The sequence below is a fragment of the Planococcus citri genome, chromosome 1 (assembly GCF_950023065.1).
Source record: "Planococcus citri chromosome 1, ihPlaCitr1.1, whole genome shotgun sequence".
Lineage (NCBI taxonomy): Eukaryota > Metazoa > Arthropoda > Insecta > Hemiptera > Pseudococcidae > Planococcus > Planococcus citri.
In genome coordinates, this window is record NC_088677.1 from 22,294,107 (window position 1) to 22,312,781 (window position 18,675).

General features: G+C 36.3%; 1 protein-coding gene across 1 annotated transcript; it reads left to right on the forward strand.

The window, feature by feature from the left end:
- The first annotated feature begins 625 nt into the window (after positions 1-625).
- On the forward strand, positions 626-14,282 carry LOC135849875 (zinc finger SWIM domain-containing protein 8 homolog). The gene is made up of 24 exons (XM_065370506.1): positions 626-1,013; positions 1,089-1,337; positions 1,428-1,588; positions 1,667-1,840; positions 1,923-2,059; positions 2,129-2,324; positions 2,411-2,647; positions 2,721-2,832; positions 2,912-3,033; positions 3,114-3,259; positions 3,346-3,500; positions 3,571-4,094; positions 4,174-4,356; positions 4,435-4,763; positions 4,842-4,990; positions 9,191-9,830; positions 9,920-10,209; positions 10,298-10,509; positions 10,593-10,721; positions 10,806-10,955; positions 11,050-11,209; positions 11,300-11,474; positions 11,577-11,726; positions 13,554-14,282. The coding sequence occupies exons 1-24, from the start codon at positions 782-784 to the stop codon at positions 13,912-13,914; spliced, it is 5,373 nt and encodes a 1,790-aa protein (XP_065226578.1). The 5' UTR covers positions 626-781; the 3' UTR covers positions 13,915-14,282.
- Positions 14,283-18,675: the final 4,393 nt, after the last annotated feature.

Sequence of the window (18,675 nt, forward strand, 5' to 3'; positions counted from 1 at the left end):
TTTTTGAACGGTAGAAGGTAGAGCTTTCGGTAAAGACCCATTTTAAAAAGGATAAAATAACGAACGTTTTGCTGTATTAATATACCTATGTGTTCGTTGAAAATTTTGAGTAATTCTAGTTCAAAGTTCAATACTTACCATAGTTACCATCCGCGGTTGGTTTTTGCATTGTTTTCGCAACTTTAAACTTCTACAACTTTTGAACGGTTGCATGTAGAGCTTTCGATAAACACTCATTTTAAAGACGAAGAAATTACGAACATTTTGCTATATTAAAATACCTGTGTGTTCACTGAAGATTTCGAGTATTTTTAGTTTAAAGTTGACACATATAGTATGAAAAAATCGGATAATATAAGTATTCAGAAAATCGTCAATTTTGCGCGAAATAACAAAAATTTAACATCAATCGATAGGAAATTTCATTGTCTTTAGCTGGAAACTACTTAAAAATTCACCCGAACCCGCGAACAATCGAAAAAATTGCATTTTTTACACGTAAGATTGTATGCGTACATACGTTCTAATGTTGTTTACATCCGTTGTGTCGAACCAAAATGGCGTATGCGTATACTTCCCTAATCTAGAACTTTACATCCAGTAAACTCGAATATGATCGTTGCGTTTTTATTTATCAAACTCTTTCTTCGCCAATCACCAAAAATGAAAATGGATTCGAAAGTAATCCTTTTTACACCCTTTCGCGGTGGTAAAATTAATCACGATGCCTCTTTTGCGTTAATTTCGGCCTAATATTCGATCCTTTGCGCTTTGTTCGATTATGGATAATCTGAGTCCTACTAATTTCAGCCGGTTAATGGATAATCGATCACTGCAAAGGAATCGTTCTAGTGAAGAAATGGACCCCGAAGAATCTTTGAATTCGGAAGAAGAAACGGCGTTTGAAAAATGGAACCCGGACGTCGAAACGGTAAATATAAATTGGAAAGGATGGAAACGCTCAGAGCATCCAAAGTTACGTCGTGGATTCCGTTGCATCGAGTTCAAAAGAAGTAAGTCGAAGCATCTTAGCCTTTGTTTACTTTCACCAAACGGTCTCTGAAAATTTTGTTTTCTGCATTAATTAGGCGGAAGTGTTCTTAGATTAAGCGAACTAGCTGCTAGATGTGTAGCTATGCATATACCATTTGAAATGGTGGAAAAATTCCAACCTCCAGTTCCTGAAGAGTTGCAACAAAGGATTACTTTTTGGAGTTTCCCCGAGTGGGATGATGATATTTGTTTGTATACTTGTTTAGCTAATTCTAACGATGACGAGTTCCTTCGAGGAGAGATATTATTCGAGAATGAGAATGTCTTCGATGTCATTCAAATTGGTTAGTTGATGATTTTGAATTTGAAACACTCTTCGTTGAGTTAGAATATAGACTGAAGCGAATTTAATTTGAATTATGTTACGAATATAGGTTTTCATTTGAATGCTACAGTACGAATAAGTACTGGTGATAAGTTCAGTGTATCGATTAGCTTCGATCGTCGTCGCATCACATCTTGTATTTGTACCTGTAAAGCAGTTCCTCTATGGTGTTGTCATATTGTAGCTGTTTGTTTACTACGTATTTACAATGTGAGTGCATTCTTGACTGTTTTCGTGTACTCAATTTTATATGTATATGAATAATTGCGATTCTTATGATATTTTCAGCCAGAAAAGGTACAATTGCGACCTCCAATTAGTGAAAGTTTAACGCAACTGAATCGCGATCAGCTGCAAAAGTTTTCTCAGTATTTAGTCAGTAGTTTACCCGAGCAATATTTACAAACTGCCCAACGTTTATTGGACGATCTGAACTCTGGCCAACCACTGCCAATTAATACCGTACGTTTGCCCGTTTATTTAAATGCAGCGTGTGATTATTATTTTCGAATTGATGTTGATTTCGTTTTGAAATATGGTTTAGGTGAGCGGAGCTCCAGATACGACAGCTGGTGCTTCTGTTTTCGAGCATGCTATGTGGTGCTTGGATGACCATCAGCTGCACTTGAATGTTAAAAAACAAATTAATAGATTTGGCAATGTTCCTCCGATGGTATTCAGGTAAATTTAATTATTTTTAAAATGATATTATCGAGTGTTCGAGTTCACTGACCAGTGTTGTTTGTTTAGTGATGTAAATATGTTAACAAATAACATTCCTGCGATCATAAACGAGTATAATAGTATGTTACGTCCTATGAAAATTGGAGAACCGGATTCGATATGGAATTTATTATCGATCGTTCGAGATATGTTTTGTAAAAATGACCGGAATGCGCTTCCGTTACTGGAAATCATCACAGATGAGATGGCCAATTGCGTTCAAGTATGTACTGATGTTCATTTTCCAAATAAAGTGAGAATAAAATATGAAATTATGCTTATGTTTTTTTAAATTTATTTTTTATTCAGGTGGTTTTGTGGTGGTTTGCTAACAAATCAGGATTGAACGGGGATTGCGGTTATCAAATAAAATATTATTACAACGGTAACAGTAATTCGTATATTTATCAAGCTTCTGCGGCTCGTTTATGCGATGAAATCGTATCTCTTTGGAGACTGGCAGCTTTGAATCCTGCGATATCTCCTAAGGAACGTGCTTCATTGTGTTGGAAATTCAAAGACTGGCATTTCAAGATAATCGATTTGGTAACTTTCGTTCGTTTAATCGATTTGAAAATAATTCCTGGTAAATTAATTCGTATTGATTTTTCACTGACAGATTTGGAATAACTGGAAGCATACACCGTCGGCTTTCGACTTGCATAATTTTCCTGGATTCAAACCTTGTGTGGAAGCTTGCAAATTAACATGGGTTAATTTCCCTCTGCCAGGTTTGTTTTCAAATGGCAGTGCTGCTTGCTTTGAAATTTTGAAGTAAATTGGAGTATATTTTATTAAATTATATTCCAGGTATCACTTATCGTATCGGATGTGGTACCAAGAAAGGCAATCTGTGGATGTACGAATCGCACCCATTCACTTTTGGTATAGATATCAAATACTTGAAGTATATCAAATATCCTACGGAATCGGTAAGATCTCTTTCATCCTTTCATTTCTTTAAAAAATTGTTTGCAATAATACTCATTTTCCCTTTTTTTTTTTTTTTTAGTTACTTAATGCTCTGCAATCTTGTTTCATTCATGTTGAACGGATTCGCAATGTCGTCTCTAAAATCATCAGCAAATCTCCAGTTCCTAGTGACTTACCTGATGGCAGAACCATCAAGTATTTAAAAGAACATTTCTCTTCTACGAGGTAAACCATTTCTATATTATTAGTTATTTTTTTTTCAAAACTTACATTCTTAAATACTCGATTAAATTTTGAATTTTGAATTTCAGAGACGAAGTTCATCATTTTGTAACTCATTTAATTACCATGGCTGATACTTGGGTCAATGACGAGACAGACGACGGAGAAAGTTACTCGAATATGAATTCATTAGACCAATCGGCATCGTCGAACTCGGAAAAACATCTTTACTCTTTAAAATATGGTAAGTACGGAAGCTCGAGAGATGATTTGGATTTTTTATCATTTTGTCAAATCGTGAAACAAATTTTCAGGCGGCGAAATACCAAGTTCAGCAAACTCTTCCAATATATCTCCTCACACGAAGGAGAAAATTACCCACGAACGTAATGTGAACTATTATATACGTCGTAAAATGGCAAACAGTTCGATCTGTGCAGCGAACCTGATTGATGACAGCAATCAGAACTACGATACCTTCAACATTGACGACTGTTTACCCAGTGCACAGCTCGAATGGGAAGTTTACGATACTTTGATGGAAGAATACAGCTTGGAATACGGTTCCAGTCACAATCAAAGAAATATTCCGGCATTTTTCGACACCAGACATCTTCCAGCACATACTATCGGACCTCATAATGCGATTTTCGAGTCGTTTTCCGAGATGGATAATGTTATGCAGAGTTTAATCGCCAGAGCTGAAGGATTGTGGGCTTTTGGGCATGTCAAGGAAGCGTGCTATATTGCTCGGCTTATTGCCGAAGATATCATAAGTGATCCGCCAGATCAGAAGGTTATGTGTAGCGGAGCTTTTGTCAAACCAAAACGTAGACGAGTTAGTACACAGTGATAATAATTTTTCATTTGTGAAATGTAAAAAAAAAGTTGTTTACAAATTTCTCGATATGTTCTAGGGTCAAGCGGTCATCAATCCTGTAGCTCATAGGCTCACTTTTATGGCTGTTGAAAAAATGGAATTGTATAGATTTTTATTGAATTTACTATCGAGTTGTCCGGAGCATTACGATATCGCCTTCAGAATCGGATTACTCGGATTAGAACTACCTCGAGCTCCTGCTTCCATTAAACCCTTAGAGGTATGATGCGTTGACGACATCGAGACATTTTGAGAGAATTATCGAAATAATTATCACTATTTGTTTTTTTTTTCCAAGGTGAAACTGTTTCATTTGGAGAACGATATCGCTGATATCCTTAGAAAAATCCCACTAACGGAAGAACAATTCAAAATATTACGAGTTCGATTGGAGAAATTAAAAGCTGGAACGTATAAAGCTCGCGGTCATAAACTGCTGCCGAATGCGCTGACTAGTTATATTTTGGATGTTACTATGATCAATGGACCCGATGGCAAAAGCAAAAGTTTATCGAAAGAGATCAGCGAATCGTTATGTTTTGAAGCTGCTCTTGTGTCGTTGAGTTTGAAACCTGACGTTTGCGAGTATGAACATTCGTTGCTGATCGAAGGATTGAGACGACAGAGGTAATTAGAGTTGTTTTACGGATTAGTGCTGTGTACTTGAAAAGTTGGTTCTTCATGTCTGAAATTTTATTTTCGCAGATGTGATTTAGCTTTAAGAATGCTAGATTTGTACAAAGACGAGCCGAAGAAAGTATTCAAAATTATGGACGTAATCATTGATCAAGAAATCGATCCAAACATGAAGAAACCATTACACTTGTGGTATTATCAGGATAAAATCAAACAAGGTAAGTTTTTCACAATATCAATTCAGTGCTGAAAATTGAAATTGTAGATGAAATGAGAGGATTTATTCGGACTAATTCTTACAAAAGGTTTTTTTGCGGGATACTGTTGTGGAAGGGGTCCTATTCAACATCCTAAAAGTCTCACCCCAAAATGATTTAATTTAGATCCCAAAACCAAAATCCAATCCCAAAATCGTATCAGTCCCACAGCTCTGCTCCAAGTTATCTAAACTGATTTATGCTTTCAATTTCTTGTGTTTTGATGTTGATTTTCACCTCTTTATCTTCTTTGTTGATGAATTTCATAACCTTGGTCTCTCTTGCATTTATCTTCATTCCATATTTTAATCCAGTGCTGTTTATTCAGTTGATCTTGATCATTACCTGCATTTGCGCTTCAGTTCCAGCAAGAATCACTTTGTCATCTGTGTAACTTATTTTTTTGATTCTCTTGCTATTGATCTTGATTCTTGAGTCCCATTCTCTCAATTCTTGCTTCTCTCATAATTTCCTCTGCATATAAGTTGAACAGCCTGGGTGATAGCGAGCATCCCTGCCTCACACCTTTTTTTATAGCACATCCATTCTCCGAGTAAGGTGCGCTGGGGTAAGTTAAATGGGTTTTTCACAATTTCAACTTTGACTGGATGTTACTCTCCTACAAATGAATCAAAATGGCTCAAATTTATTATATTGTAGGTTCCCATAAGGGTTCTTTACTTATGGTAAAAATTCAAGCGCGATTGACGCAGTAGCTTTCGCTCAGTGGAATAAAATATAAAGTGTTCGGACCAAGTCAGAACAGGCTGAACTTTGCGGACTTGTGGTTCAAAAACAAAGCGTCCTACAAAAATTTCATGTCAACAAAACTGTAGAGAATTTAATTCCCTTTGAGATCTTTTTCATCAGATTTTCACTAGGATGTACGGTTTGTCTGGTACATATATGCGAAAAACTAAAATACCTATAGAAAATCTGTATTTGAAAACAAATTCAAAACAACAAAATACAATTAAACCAAAAACATGTGAAATGGAACTGAATTCCAAAAAATTGTATATCTGGTGAAGAAGGGGTAGTACCCACAAGTCACTGCTGAGTAGCAGTTCGGAATGTGCAAACCTCTAGGCACTAGAGCAGGCATTCAGACTTACCCGGTGCACCTTATACATTTCCAATTTTGATGTTTGCACTCTGTTCCCAGTACAGATTTCTTATTATTAGCAGGTCTTTGCGTTGACTTTTCAGCTATGGACTGCTAGAGATGCATAAGCCAATGGTCTTGAACATAGTTCATTAGTTGGTTAAGGTTTGGCTTCTACGCATGCCTGAATCTGCAAAATGTGCAGAGTGACGTTATACCTTCCTTTGTCCATCAAACCATACCATGGAGGTATAACATCATATCAGAGCTAGCACATGCACAGATTGCAACCCTCAACTTGCTATGTTCAAGACAATGGTTGTACATTAGGCTTATGGGCCGCTAGCAGTACATAACTGAAAAGTCAATGGGACTTTGTCATCGATGCTGTACTTCTTTAGGATCTTCAACATCCTCTCATGGTTAACATGATGTGATGAAATGCCTTTCCATTATTTCCCTATTAGCATTATCATTAGGTCATGATTTTCAGCAAAATCTATGAGCATTTCACCTCTCTTGTCCTGCTCTCCAAGTGCGTAACTCCCTTCTATTTGGCTACCATGATTGTTACAGACTTTGGAGTTGAAATCTCCCATCACAAATACAACATTGCTGTTTTTTGAGCATCTTATTACCTTAGCTCTTCACGGTCTGTGTAGAACTCGTTAATTTCCTCTGTACTACTTTCTTCTGTTGGTGCATGTGTTTGAATCACAACAGTTTGTCCTTTCCAGCGAAAATCACTTTGTAATCATTAGGTTTTTTTTCACGGATTTTGGCAGATTTTTGAGAATCTGGATTTTGGCAGATTTAAAATCCATGAGAATCTGCTAGGATAGTAGCTTTTGAAAATGGGTTTTGGATTTTACCCGAAGAGAGAAGACTTCTGATGTTTTGAAAGTTTGTGGTGGGGATCTAAAAAGTGTTTGAAAAAAAGATTTAAAAAACATCCAAAAACCAGATTTTTGAGAATCCATGTAAAAAAAACAAACCTTTTATCTGCCCCATTGACCATATATAAATGGATGAATAATTCAGATCAAAGTTTTTGATGGCCACATCTTGGATGCAGAAATGAATCCAGGAAACATTCTGCACATGTGCCTGTTTACCGGTGTTAGCAAAGTGGTTGGCTGTTTTACAAGTGATGTTAACAGTGTTGTAACGCTGAACCATTGCTCTCTCCACCAGCATCAGAACCTGATCAATTAGCACGCTGTACACATTAAATTTAACCCATGCGCTCAAGGTTTCCTGGATTCTCCATCCAAAATGTAGCAGTTACCTTTTGCCAATTTTTCAACGTTGAATTATTTGTCCATTTATATATGGTTGACAATCTACCCAAATTCTGCCATTTCCAGTCCATTGGGTCTCTCTTATTCCTAATATGTTGATCTGTAGTTTCCTGGCTTCTGAAACATTTGCAAGTTTTCCTATCTGATCTGATACAGCCTCCCACACAACAATTGTCAACGTCGACATTTGCATCTACCTTGTTTTTTTCCAATATAATGATAGAAAAGTGATCAATTAGTTATTTAGTAGGAATTTCCTATCTGTAAATGAGCCAGGTTAGTGAATATTTTTGAACTTTTCTCATTATTTCTGATACCTCGACATGCGATGTCAACATGTTGATGTGAAATTTGACGCTCGAAACTCATGTCCACAACTATGTTGACCAATTTTTCAGAATTGAAATTTTGTTTTAGCGTTAAAAAGTTTAGTAAACATTTCAAAATATCTTGTTTGAAGAGAAGAACAAATTTTTGATGGCATTTACAAAATTATTCATTTTTTTATAGTTTGGAGTTGTCGATGATATGTCAATGTGAAAGTTGATGGTCCACTATTACTTCAAAACCAACCTCGACCAAATTTTCATGTTCAACTTCTTATTTTGTACAGACTTTCCATCTGCCCTTATCCATCCACATCCGTCACAATTGGATCCCACATATCAATGCAAATTTTGACCCTATATCGGACCAATAATTGTCGATGAATATTGGTCGACAATTGGGTTGAAATTCACATAGACATGTGGTATCCAAAAGTGACAGATGACAGATATGGATGGATTGACATTTACATCAAAATTGGCATGGTGATTGATGAACAGGCTTCTTACATTCCAGGTTGTGACATTGATCTTGTTCCACCTTATTTTGATTCCCCATATTCTTCACACCATATGTGACCCGCTCTGACAAAACCGACCGTTTTGACGAAAAAAAGTGCCCAAAATAATGATGTTTAAAATGAGTTTTAAGGGTTGAAAGATCAGATTTTTGAGAAAAAAACATTTTTTGAAATTTCGTCGAAATGGTCGGTTTTGTCAGAGCGGGTCACATATGTATTTGGCTGACTGGGCAGATCAGGATCAGCCTGACTGATGGAGACTCAGGGCCATTGATATATTAACTTCCATCACATGTAATTCTAGGGAATATAATGGTGGTAGTTTCCTACTGCCTTCCACCATGATTTTCTGAACAGGTTTACTCCCTTAGCCAAAGTTGCCAGCTTAGGTGCTGGTCCCGCTGGTATTCACCGTCTCACTCTGAAGCATTTGCTTCCCTAAGGCTGGAGTGAGTGAGTTGTTGGTGTTCTACAGTTCTTGTGTATGATTACTTGTGAGCGGTATTTATAAAGGCTTGACCCTCGGCTTGCCATTCCTCTCCACTATTCCACCAACTGGAAAATTCTGCTTTAGCCATGTTTATCAATTAATCAATAGAACAGCAACATGTTATCACCCCGCACAACATACTACCTCTAGCGACAACAACCTGATCCCTCGGCGGGCAAATTTTACACATTCTATAAGAAATAAATAGCATCATGATCCAAACTTGACACCCTTTTTAAAAATTTTATGTGGTTTTTAAAACTTGCTCAATGTTAATTTTTCAATTTCTGCACCTTATTTTTTTTTCAAAATTCGCACAGTTTATCAAAATTTAGACAATTTTTTTCATCATTTCTTACCTGCAATTTTTTCCTAATTATTGCCAAAAAATTTCAACTTCTTCATTATTTTTTTGCAGAGGAACATCTGAAAGTGATCACTGAAAAACAAACTCGCAAACGCAAGCCATCTAAAGTTCACGTCCTTCAAGATGTCCGGCCATATCACAAACAACCCCATTTTGCAGTAGCTTCTTCAGCCGCTCAACCCGCCAAACCTTCAGCATCAGCTCACCGTCGTACCAGCGGTGTCCTCCCACCTCCTCAAGTTGCTCTAGTTCCTGGTGTGCCTCCAGCTGTGACCGGTCCACCAAACCAGATGAATGTTCATCCATTCGGTGGTATTATGCCAGGTGGGCATAACGTCAGAACAATGCCATCTCCTTCAACTTTACCTTTCGGCGGTATGCCAGTTAGGCCAATTAGGCCGGCTCCAACTGAAATGCCTATGGGTCCCGGATCGAATGTGCCCCCTTTACGAATGCCCCAAATGATGCAACCTACTGGCATTCCTCCGCCGTATGGTGTGATGCAGCCCCAATCTCAGCACTCTATCAACGGTATGTTTCCTGCACCGGTGCAGGTACCTGGAGGACCTCCACTTCCTCCTCAAGGATCGTACGTTGTTAAAGGAAGCGGAGGTAGACTTGTGCAACATAATATGAAAAATAGCAGCTCCAGACCAGCGTTGATCACTTCGAAGTCTAATAAGAATAAATGGTACATATTTCGTCAACACTTTATGGCCTACTAAGAGTACATACTATATTACTATTTTTTTTCTAATAAATGTGTAATTTTGTTTAAAGCGGAAAAACTGGCTGCAAACGACCGGTCAGCATTGTGTATAGGAATCGTTCAACCGAAGCATTAGCTCATTCTGTGACCGAACTCGCAAAAAGCGTATTGTTCCGCAGTGGTGGTCATCTCGCCTCTTCTGTGTTTGTTCGAGAATCCGAAAGTGGCAACGTAAAAACACCCAATCACGTGCTGCACATGTGCGCTCTGCAGTTAGCCATGTACGGATTGGGTATCTCTAATAACGCTTCGTCTTCGTGGGAATCCCGATCCTACTCTCCGCACGTTGCCATGCTCACGAGTAAGATTTAATTCGCAAGCTCGGCCTCGATTTCTAGGTTAAAAATCGAATTCATAATCTTACCCAAACCTTTGGTTTCATCTCGTAGGTTTAGCAATAGATATCGGAGCTCCGGCCATAATGTTTATCATAGAGAACTGGCCCGGTCATTTGACACCCTCCGAAGCTAACAGCTTAGCTGATCGAGGATCCAGATCAGATAATCCTGTGGTGGTGAACTTGGCTGCAAAATTAGCTCTCAGTTGTTTATCTCACGCTGATAAATTGAACTCGCACGAAATAATTCAAGCTATTAATCAGGTGAATTAGAGTGTCCCCGAAATCGTGGTGATCGTTCTATTGTCGTTGCTAAATTAACCTAATTCGTGTTTTTCGTACCCTAGTGCCAGACTTTGGGACCCGAAATGCAAGAAAAAGCTTGTTGCGAGGTCGAACATGTCGCCAAGACGCACAGTCTTCAAGCAGACGTGCTATTTTACATATCAAAATTATGGTATAACGTTTATGTCAAGGTAAGAGATTACATTCCGTTATGATTTTACAACCTTTTTGACAAAATTGCCTATACCTACCTAACGTATTCGTTTATGTGGCAGGATGAACCGGAAGAGCTGGAAGATAACGATAACGCCAAAGCAGCTGCTGCAAATCCGTCCAAATGTCCTTTACCCTCGGTATCCTATTTAACAGTGAACTGTTCAATTTCGGCTCTATCTGGCCAGTCGAAATCCCCCGCTAATTTAATGGTAAGATTACCGGACTGGGTTGCGAATCGCCCCATAGGTCCATATTCTAATTAGAGAATAATTTTCATAACAAAATGATGTTTAAATATTGCAGAAAAGAACGCATTATTTATTGACATCGTATCGTTTATCGATGATGGCTTTCCAAAACCTGGTGAACGAAATTAACGAAGAGAAAGCCCACTATAGATTCCACTGCCTACCAAATTATACCGCTGATATCAATAGAACGATGCAAATAGCTAAATTATTAGGTAAATTGGTCGATCGTTTCGTAGAGTACCTACTTCGTAATGATTTTTAATTGATTTTCTTATTAACGAGATATTGTGCGATGATTTCAGGTGATAAATGGGTACACCATTTTTGTATAGTAGTTGAAAATACTCTAGTCAATCCATTTTTATTGTACGAAGTGGCCTGCGGTGCGGCTGTCTACTTCGCTCGTTGTAATCCTTCCATGTTACATTACTATATTTGTACGGTAGCTGGAAACCTGATTAGTAAATGTGAAACAATGTACGTTTCTCTTTCCTCACTGTTGTATTGGGAAATATATTTTTATATATTTCCGTATCACTTTGGGCGAATAATTTTGATATGTTTGTTTCTTTGTAATAGGTTTTTCCAGTATTTGCATAATAAATTATATAATATGGCGCAGTACGAAGAAGACGAATTTATCAATATGGCCCAGTTGGCTCACAAAGCGTTTTCCGTATCCGCGGATGGACCTTACAGATTCCAAGAATGGTTGCAGTCTTTGAGAAGGTCAGTGATCGATTATTTATGTGATTTTTTTCATGCATCTTGAAGGAAAAGTAATGAGGGGTTTCATGGAAAAGGGGGCTTAGTCATTCATTTTTTTTATTTTTACTTTTTAAAATTTTTTTTATCAATTCCGCCATATTCAGTGTTATTGAAGTCTTCTTCCATGAAAAAAAACGAATTGGAAAATAATTATTTGCTCTTAGAAAAAAATTTCAAGTCTATTTGAACGTCTAAAAATCAGTAAAAAGAATGACTTAAGGCAAAAGCCCCTTTTCCATGAAGCCCCCCCCCAATGCAAATTTTATCAATAAGTGACCCAGCCGTCGTTAAAATTGTATAAGCCTCGCTTTCTGCCAAAAATAGTATAAAATTTCACTTTTTTGTAAAATTGCAAAATAGCTTCGTTTCTTATTTGAAAAAAAAGTCAAAAATTCTGGCTGCAAAAAAAAACTAATTTCATTGCTAGTTTTCGCTAAAATTGTCAAATTTTTGGTTTTTAAAAATTCTTGCAATTATTAACGATTTTCATTCCCTCTCAAAAGGTATCCAAAAACCTGGTTTTTTTTCAAGATCGCCAAAAAGGTCTGCATTTTGTTAGTCATATACTTTTCCCCAAAACTTATTCAAAAATCTCGCTGTTTTCCAAAAATTCCTAATTTTTAGTCATTCTTTTTTAACTAAATTCACCAAAAATTAGGTAAAAGTGTCGTTCTACTTTTTAAAAACAAATAGCTAATTTTTCTTGCGATTGTTGCTAAAAATTTTCACTTAGAAAAAAAAAAGGTATCCAAAAACATTTTTTTTTGCCAGAAATCGAAGTATTATTTTTTTGTCAATAATTGCCAAAAAATGTTGCGTTTTGATAAAATTTTCAGTCTTTCAAAATTGCCAATTTTTCTTGCAATTGCTAAAAAATTTCACTTTTTTAAAAAAAAATAAAAGCCTCTTTTTTGCCAGAAATCGAAGTATAATTTTTTTGTCAATTATTACCAAAAAATGTTGCTTTTGATAAAATTATCAAAGTCTTGCAAAATTTTAAAAATTCGAAAAAAATTTCTTCGTCTAAAATTAGTGAAAAAAATGCCAAATACAACTAATTTCATTGCTAATTTTCGCTAAAATAGTCAAATTTTTACATTTTGAAAAATTCTTGCAATTATTAACGATTTTTACTCCCCCCCCCTCTTTAAAAAGCTATCCAAAATCCTTCCTTTTTTCCAAAATTGCCAAACAGGTCTACTTTCTGTTATAAAATTGTCAATTTTGCTTTTGCCAAAAATTTTCAAAAATTCTCGGTTTCTTGTATGATATTCAAAAAGTTGAACTTTTTCCCAAAAATATTCCAAAAGTCTGGCTTTTTGCTAAAAATAATTCCTAATTTTTTGCGGTTCCTTTTCACCTATAAAATCGCCAAAAGTTGAATAAAAGCGTCGTTCTATACTTATAAAGTGCATAAAAGTCTCTTTTTTCAAAAAAATTTACTAAATTATCTTGCAATTACTGAAAATGTTTACTTTTTTTTGGTAAGTATCCAAAAACCTCTTTTTTTCCCCAAAAATTTCCAATAAGTTGATATCTTTTTTTTCAATATTTTCGAAAAAATTTTAAATTCTCAAAATCTCGCTTTTTCCCCAAAATTGTGAGTACTTAATTCTCGCTTTTCAACCCAAAATTGCCAAAGAACCATTTTTTTTGTCGAAATTGTCAACGTTTCGCTTTATTTTGCCATAATTGTTTCTAAAGCTTGTACATGCTACGCTGTGCACTAACAAAGCTATTCGAGAAGAGATGAAATAATAACGAAGGCGTAATTTTTTATATTCGCAGCGCTAATGTTCCTATTAGAGATCTATACGCAAAAATAACCACAGCTATCGAACAAGAAGAAAGTACCAATAAAACCAGTACCCACGAAAACGACGTAGTCAGCAAAGAAAACATCGTACTGAGCAATAGCAACGATATCAATAACGATAACGACGACGATGACGATGACGACGAAGACGACGACGACGACGATGATGAAGATGACGACGAAGACGATATAGACGACGATGTCGATAACGAAGACGAAGACGACGACGATAACGAAGACGGTAACATGAATCATAATGATATCGATACCAGCAGCAGTAACATCAATAACGATGACGAAGGAGGCGAATACAGCGATAATTTCGTCATGTGAGGAAGATGATGCTTTAGGATTGTGTGAAGTACTCGAGTTAGTCTCGTCTCTTGTCAGCATCACATTTTCGGTAGCTGTGGCAGGTTAGTCGGATCTGTTCCTGCTGTCTTCGGAGTATTTATTTTGTATTAATTTTAGTATTTATTTATGGAGCAAGCTCCTGTTTTCGGTTGTAAGCTCGATCCAAATTACGATTTCCACTTTTAGTTGATTTATGTTTTTAATCTTCGAACGTTGTTTTACGTATTTATTTTTTTTTTTCATGTAGAAAAATATTTATTTATTCGTCTTATCGACTTTTTTTTTCATTTTACTCTTTCTCTCTATCTCACTTTTGTATTAAATGTTTTCATTTTTTGTTGTTTTCATTAGTGTTGTGATTTTTACAAAAATTATGTAAACTGAATTGCGATTCGTAATTTTAGCGCGCAAACTCGATCCTCGATGGTTGATGTATTTATTTCGAGTAATTTTCAGCCAAAATGGAAGTATGAAACGATTACTCGTTTTGGCTGAAAAAAAAGTTGAAATCATGATTATCCTCCCCCCGGGGGGGGGGGGGGGACTGGAAAACCCATGTTGAACATCGAAGAATTTCACTTTCGTAGATGCCAATTCTAGGGGGAGGGGGAATCAAGCGCCTCAAAACATTGAATTAAAACTGAACTTACAGGCAGAACATTTTTCAAAATTGATGAAAATACAGCTCAATTTGGGCTCGAGTTGAAAATTCATGAAAATAATTAAAAATGACACAATTGTAAAATAAACAGGAAATCTCAAAAAAAAAAAAAAAAATGGTCAGAAGTCACGAAACATTTATGAAGTACCATTAGAATTTAAATTGAGATCAAATTTCATAAAAATTACGTCTTGATATGTATCATGAAAAAAAAACTGTGAATTCGGTACCTACCTATGAAAATCACTCAAAATTATTAAAAATTGCTGAGAGCCACATTCAATCGTCAACATTGATTGATAAAAAATAAAGAAAATTGAGCAGAATTTCACTATAAAATATTAAAAGGTCATGACAACATGTCTGTCACTACCACTGGTTTTAAAAAGTGTCTGGTACTACCATTGGTTAGAAAGAGTGTCTGTCACAAACACTGGTTTCAATCAGTGTCTGTCACAAGCACTGGTTACAATAGTGTCTGTCACTACCGCTGGTTTTAAGCAGTGTCTGTCACAAACACTGGTTATAAACAGTGTCTGTAACTACCACTGGTTCCAATCAGTGTCTGTCACTACCACTGGTTTTCAACAGTGTCTGTCACTACCACTGGTTTCGATCAGTGTCTGTCTCAAACATTGATTTTAAACAGTGTCTGTCACTACCACCGGTTTCAGTTAGTGTTAAACACTGATTTTAAACAGTGTCTGTCACAAACACTGGTTTTCAACAATGTCTGTTACTACCACTGGTTTTAAAAAGTGTCTGTCACTACCGCTGGTGTCAATCAGTGTCTGTCACCAACACTGATTTTAAACAGTATCTGTCACTACCACTGGTCTCAATCAGTGTCTGTCACTACCACTGGTTTCAATCAGTGTCTGTCATAAACACAGATTTTAAACAGTGTCTGTCACAAACACTGGTTTTTAACAATGTCTGTCACTACCACTGGTTTTAAAAAGTGTCTGGTACTACGGCTGGTTAAAATGAGTGTCTGTCACTACCACAGGTTTCAATCAGTGTCTGTCACTACCACTGGTTTTCAAAAGTGTCTGTCACTACCACTGGTTTCAATCAGTGTCTGTCACAAACACTGGTTTTAAAAAGTTTCTGATACTACCACTGGTTAAAACGAGTGTCTGTCACTACCATTGTCCATTGGTTTCAATCAGTGTCTGTCACTACCACTGGTTTCAATCAGTGTCTGTCACAAACCCTGGTTTTAAACAGTGTCTGTCACTACCACTGGTTTCAATCAGTGTCTGTCATAAACACAGATTTTAAACAGTGTCTGTCACTACCACTCGTTTTAAAAAGTGTCTGTCACAAACACTGGTTATAAACAGTGGCTGTCACATGAACTGCTTTTAAACGATGTCCGTCACTATCACTAGTTATAAACAGTGTCTGTCACAAACACTGGTTTTCAACAGTGTCTGTGACTACCACTGGTTCCAATCAGTGTCTGTCACTACCACTGGTTTTAAAAAGTGTCTCGTACTATCACTGGTTAAAAAGAGTGTCTGTCACTACCACTGGTTTTAATCAGTGTATGTCACTACCACTGATTATAAACAGTGGCTGTCACTACCACTGGTTTTTGAAAGTGTCTGTCACTACCACTGGTTTCAATCAGTGTCTGTCACAAACACTGGTTTTAAAAAGTTTCTGGTACTACCACTGGTTAAAACGAGTGTCTGTCACTACCACTGGTTTCAATCAGAGTCCTGCACGGTATAGTTAATAGTTATAACTAGTTGGTTGGCAACGCTAACTCCGGTTAACTATAGAGGTGACTCATCACAGGCAATAGTCAACCTGTGGATGCGTTGTTATAGTTGACGCGGAGATAACTAACTTAATCGTCGGATGGTTATTCAGATAACTATTCAACTAGTTGGAATAACTATTCCAACTAGTTGAATTATCACCACCTATAGCATATTTATCCGAAATCTTATCGGAAATAGGTATGCTCGTCACCCCTTGCCTATGTACTCCTAACACAACGAGAAATAGTTGGATCAACTAGCTAGTTAACCATACCGTACAAAGTAACTGGAGTTGGGAGTAGTTGGTAACTATTTGATGCGCGCGCTGTCAATAGTTATCTAGTTGACAACTCATAGTTTAGATTATTCGAATACTCCCACAGATAACTAGTTGAAACTTGAATCAACTATACCGTGCAGGACTCTGGTTTCAATCAGTGTCTGTCACTACCACTGGTTTCAATCAGTGTCTGTCATAAACACAGATTTTAAACAGTGTCTGTCACTACCACTCGTTTTAAAAAGTGTCTGTCACAAACACTGGTTATAAACAGTGGCTATCACATGAACTGCTTTTAAACGATGTCCGTCACTATCACTGGTTATAAACAGTGTCTGTCACAAACACTGGTTTTCAACAGTGTCTGTGACTACCACTGGTTCCAATCAGTGTCTGTCACTACCACTGGTTTTAAAAAGTGTCTCGTACTATCACTGGTTAAAAAGAGTGTCTGTCACTACCACTGGTTTTAATCAGTGTATGTCACCACCACTGATTATAAACAGTGGTTGTCACTACCACTGGTTTTTAAAAGTGTCTGTCACTACTACTGGTTTCAATCAGTGTCTTTCACTATCACTGGCTTTAAAAAGTGTCTGTCACATGAACTGCTTTTAAACGATGCCTGTCACTACCACTGGTTATAAACAGTGTCTGTCACTACCACTGGTTTCAAACAGTGTCTGTCACTACCACTGGTTTTAAAAGTTGTCTGTCACATACACTGCTTTTAAACGATGTCTGTCACTACCACTGGTTTTTAAAACAGTGTATGTAACTACCACTGGTTTTAAACAGATGCAACATTTGGAAAGGTCTAAAAATCAATGCTACGTTGCAAAATTCAGGCAAAATATCAACCAAAGAAAAAAGTGAAAAATAGGTGGGTAAGTATCGAAAAACTTACAAATTACAAAAAAAATTATCTTTTTATAAAACAACGTGACAAGTGACAACATTCTAAAAATGGTGTAACACGTTTAAAAAAGAATTAACATTTCTGTAAAATTACGAAAATCTACTGGAATCTTACCAAAATTTGCATTCAACATTTGGAAAACAATTCTATGAAATTTCCACTGAAATTCGCCAACTTTTGCTGAAATTGTAGGTTTACGAGTAATTTTTCCCTGTTAGAATTGCACAAAGAAGTTCTACGCGTACTACAGAAATTGAAAACTCATGTACGAGTAAGAACTTATCGTTTCATTTTTAAGGGGGGCGGGGACTCAGAGATGCCAGCTGAACCAGTGATCTGAAAGAGAAATAAAATTCTCTATAATTTCGTTTACATGAAATTTTCGTGGGACGCTTGGTTTCAAAATTATACGCCTTTGAAAGCACTGTTTTTGGCCATAATAATTGTCAAAAAATGCATTTTCTACTGACGTAGGTAATCAAAAAGTCCTGATTTTTTATGAAAATGAACAAAAAAACATACTCTTGGCCAAAATTTTAAAAATTCCTATATTTTCGGCAAAATTTTTAATGTCTGTAAAAATTGCCAAAATGTTCAAAATTTCTTATCGCCAGAATAATTGTCGAAAAAGTCTCATTTTTGCCAAAAGTGTACAGATGTTTTTTTTTTTTGAAAAAATTATTACAAAATTCCTGCTATTGCCAAAATTATCCTAAGAAGTACTTTGTTATGTTTTTTGCCAGAATAGTCTGCAATAAAGTTCTGTTTTTGCCCAAATTGCCAAAAAAATCTCGTTTATTTCAAAATTGTAAAGAAGTTCCTTTTTTGTCAAGATTATAAAAACTACTGCTTTTTGCCAAAATGTTCAAAAAATCCCGTTGGCAAAATTTACAAAAATTCTCGCTTTTGCCAAAATTATCCTAAAAAGTCCTGTTTTTCGCCGAATCATTGTCAAAATTAATTTTTTTCGTAATTTAAAAAAAAACTATTTTTTGTCAAAATGATTAGTATTGTAAAAAAAACTTCTGCAAGTACAGCTTTTGCAAAAATTGTCAAAAAATCCTAACGTTTGTCAGAATTTGTCTAAAAAGTGCTGCTTTTTCCATTT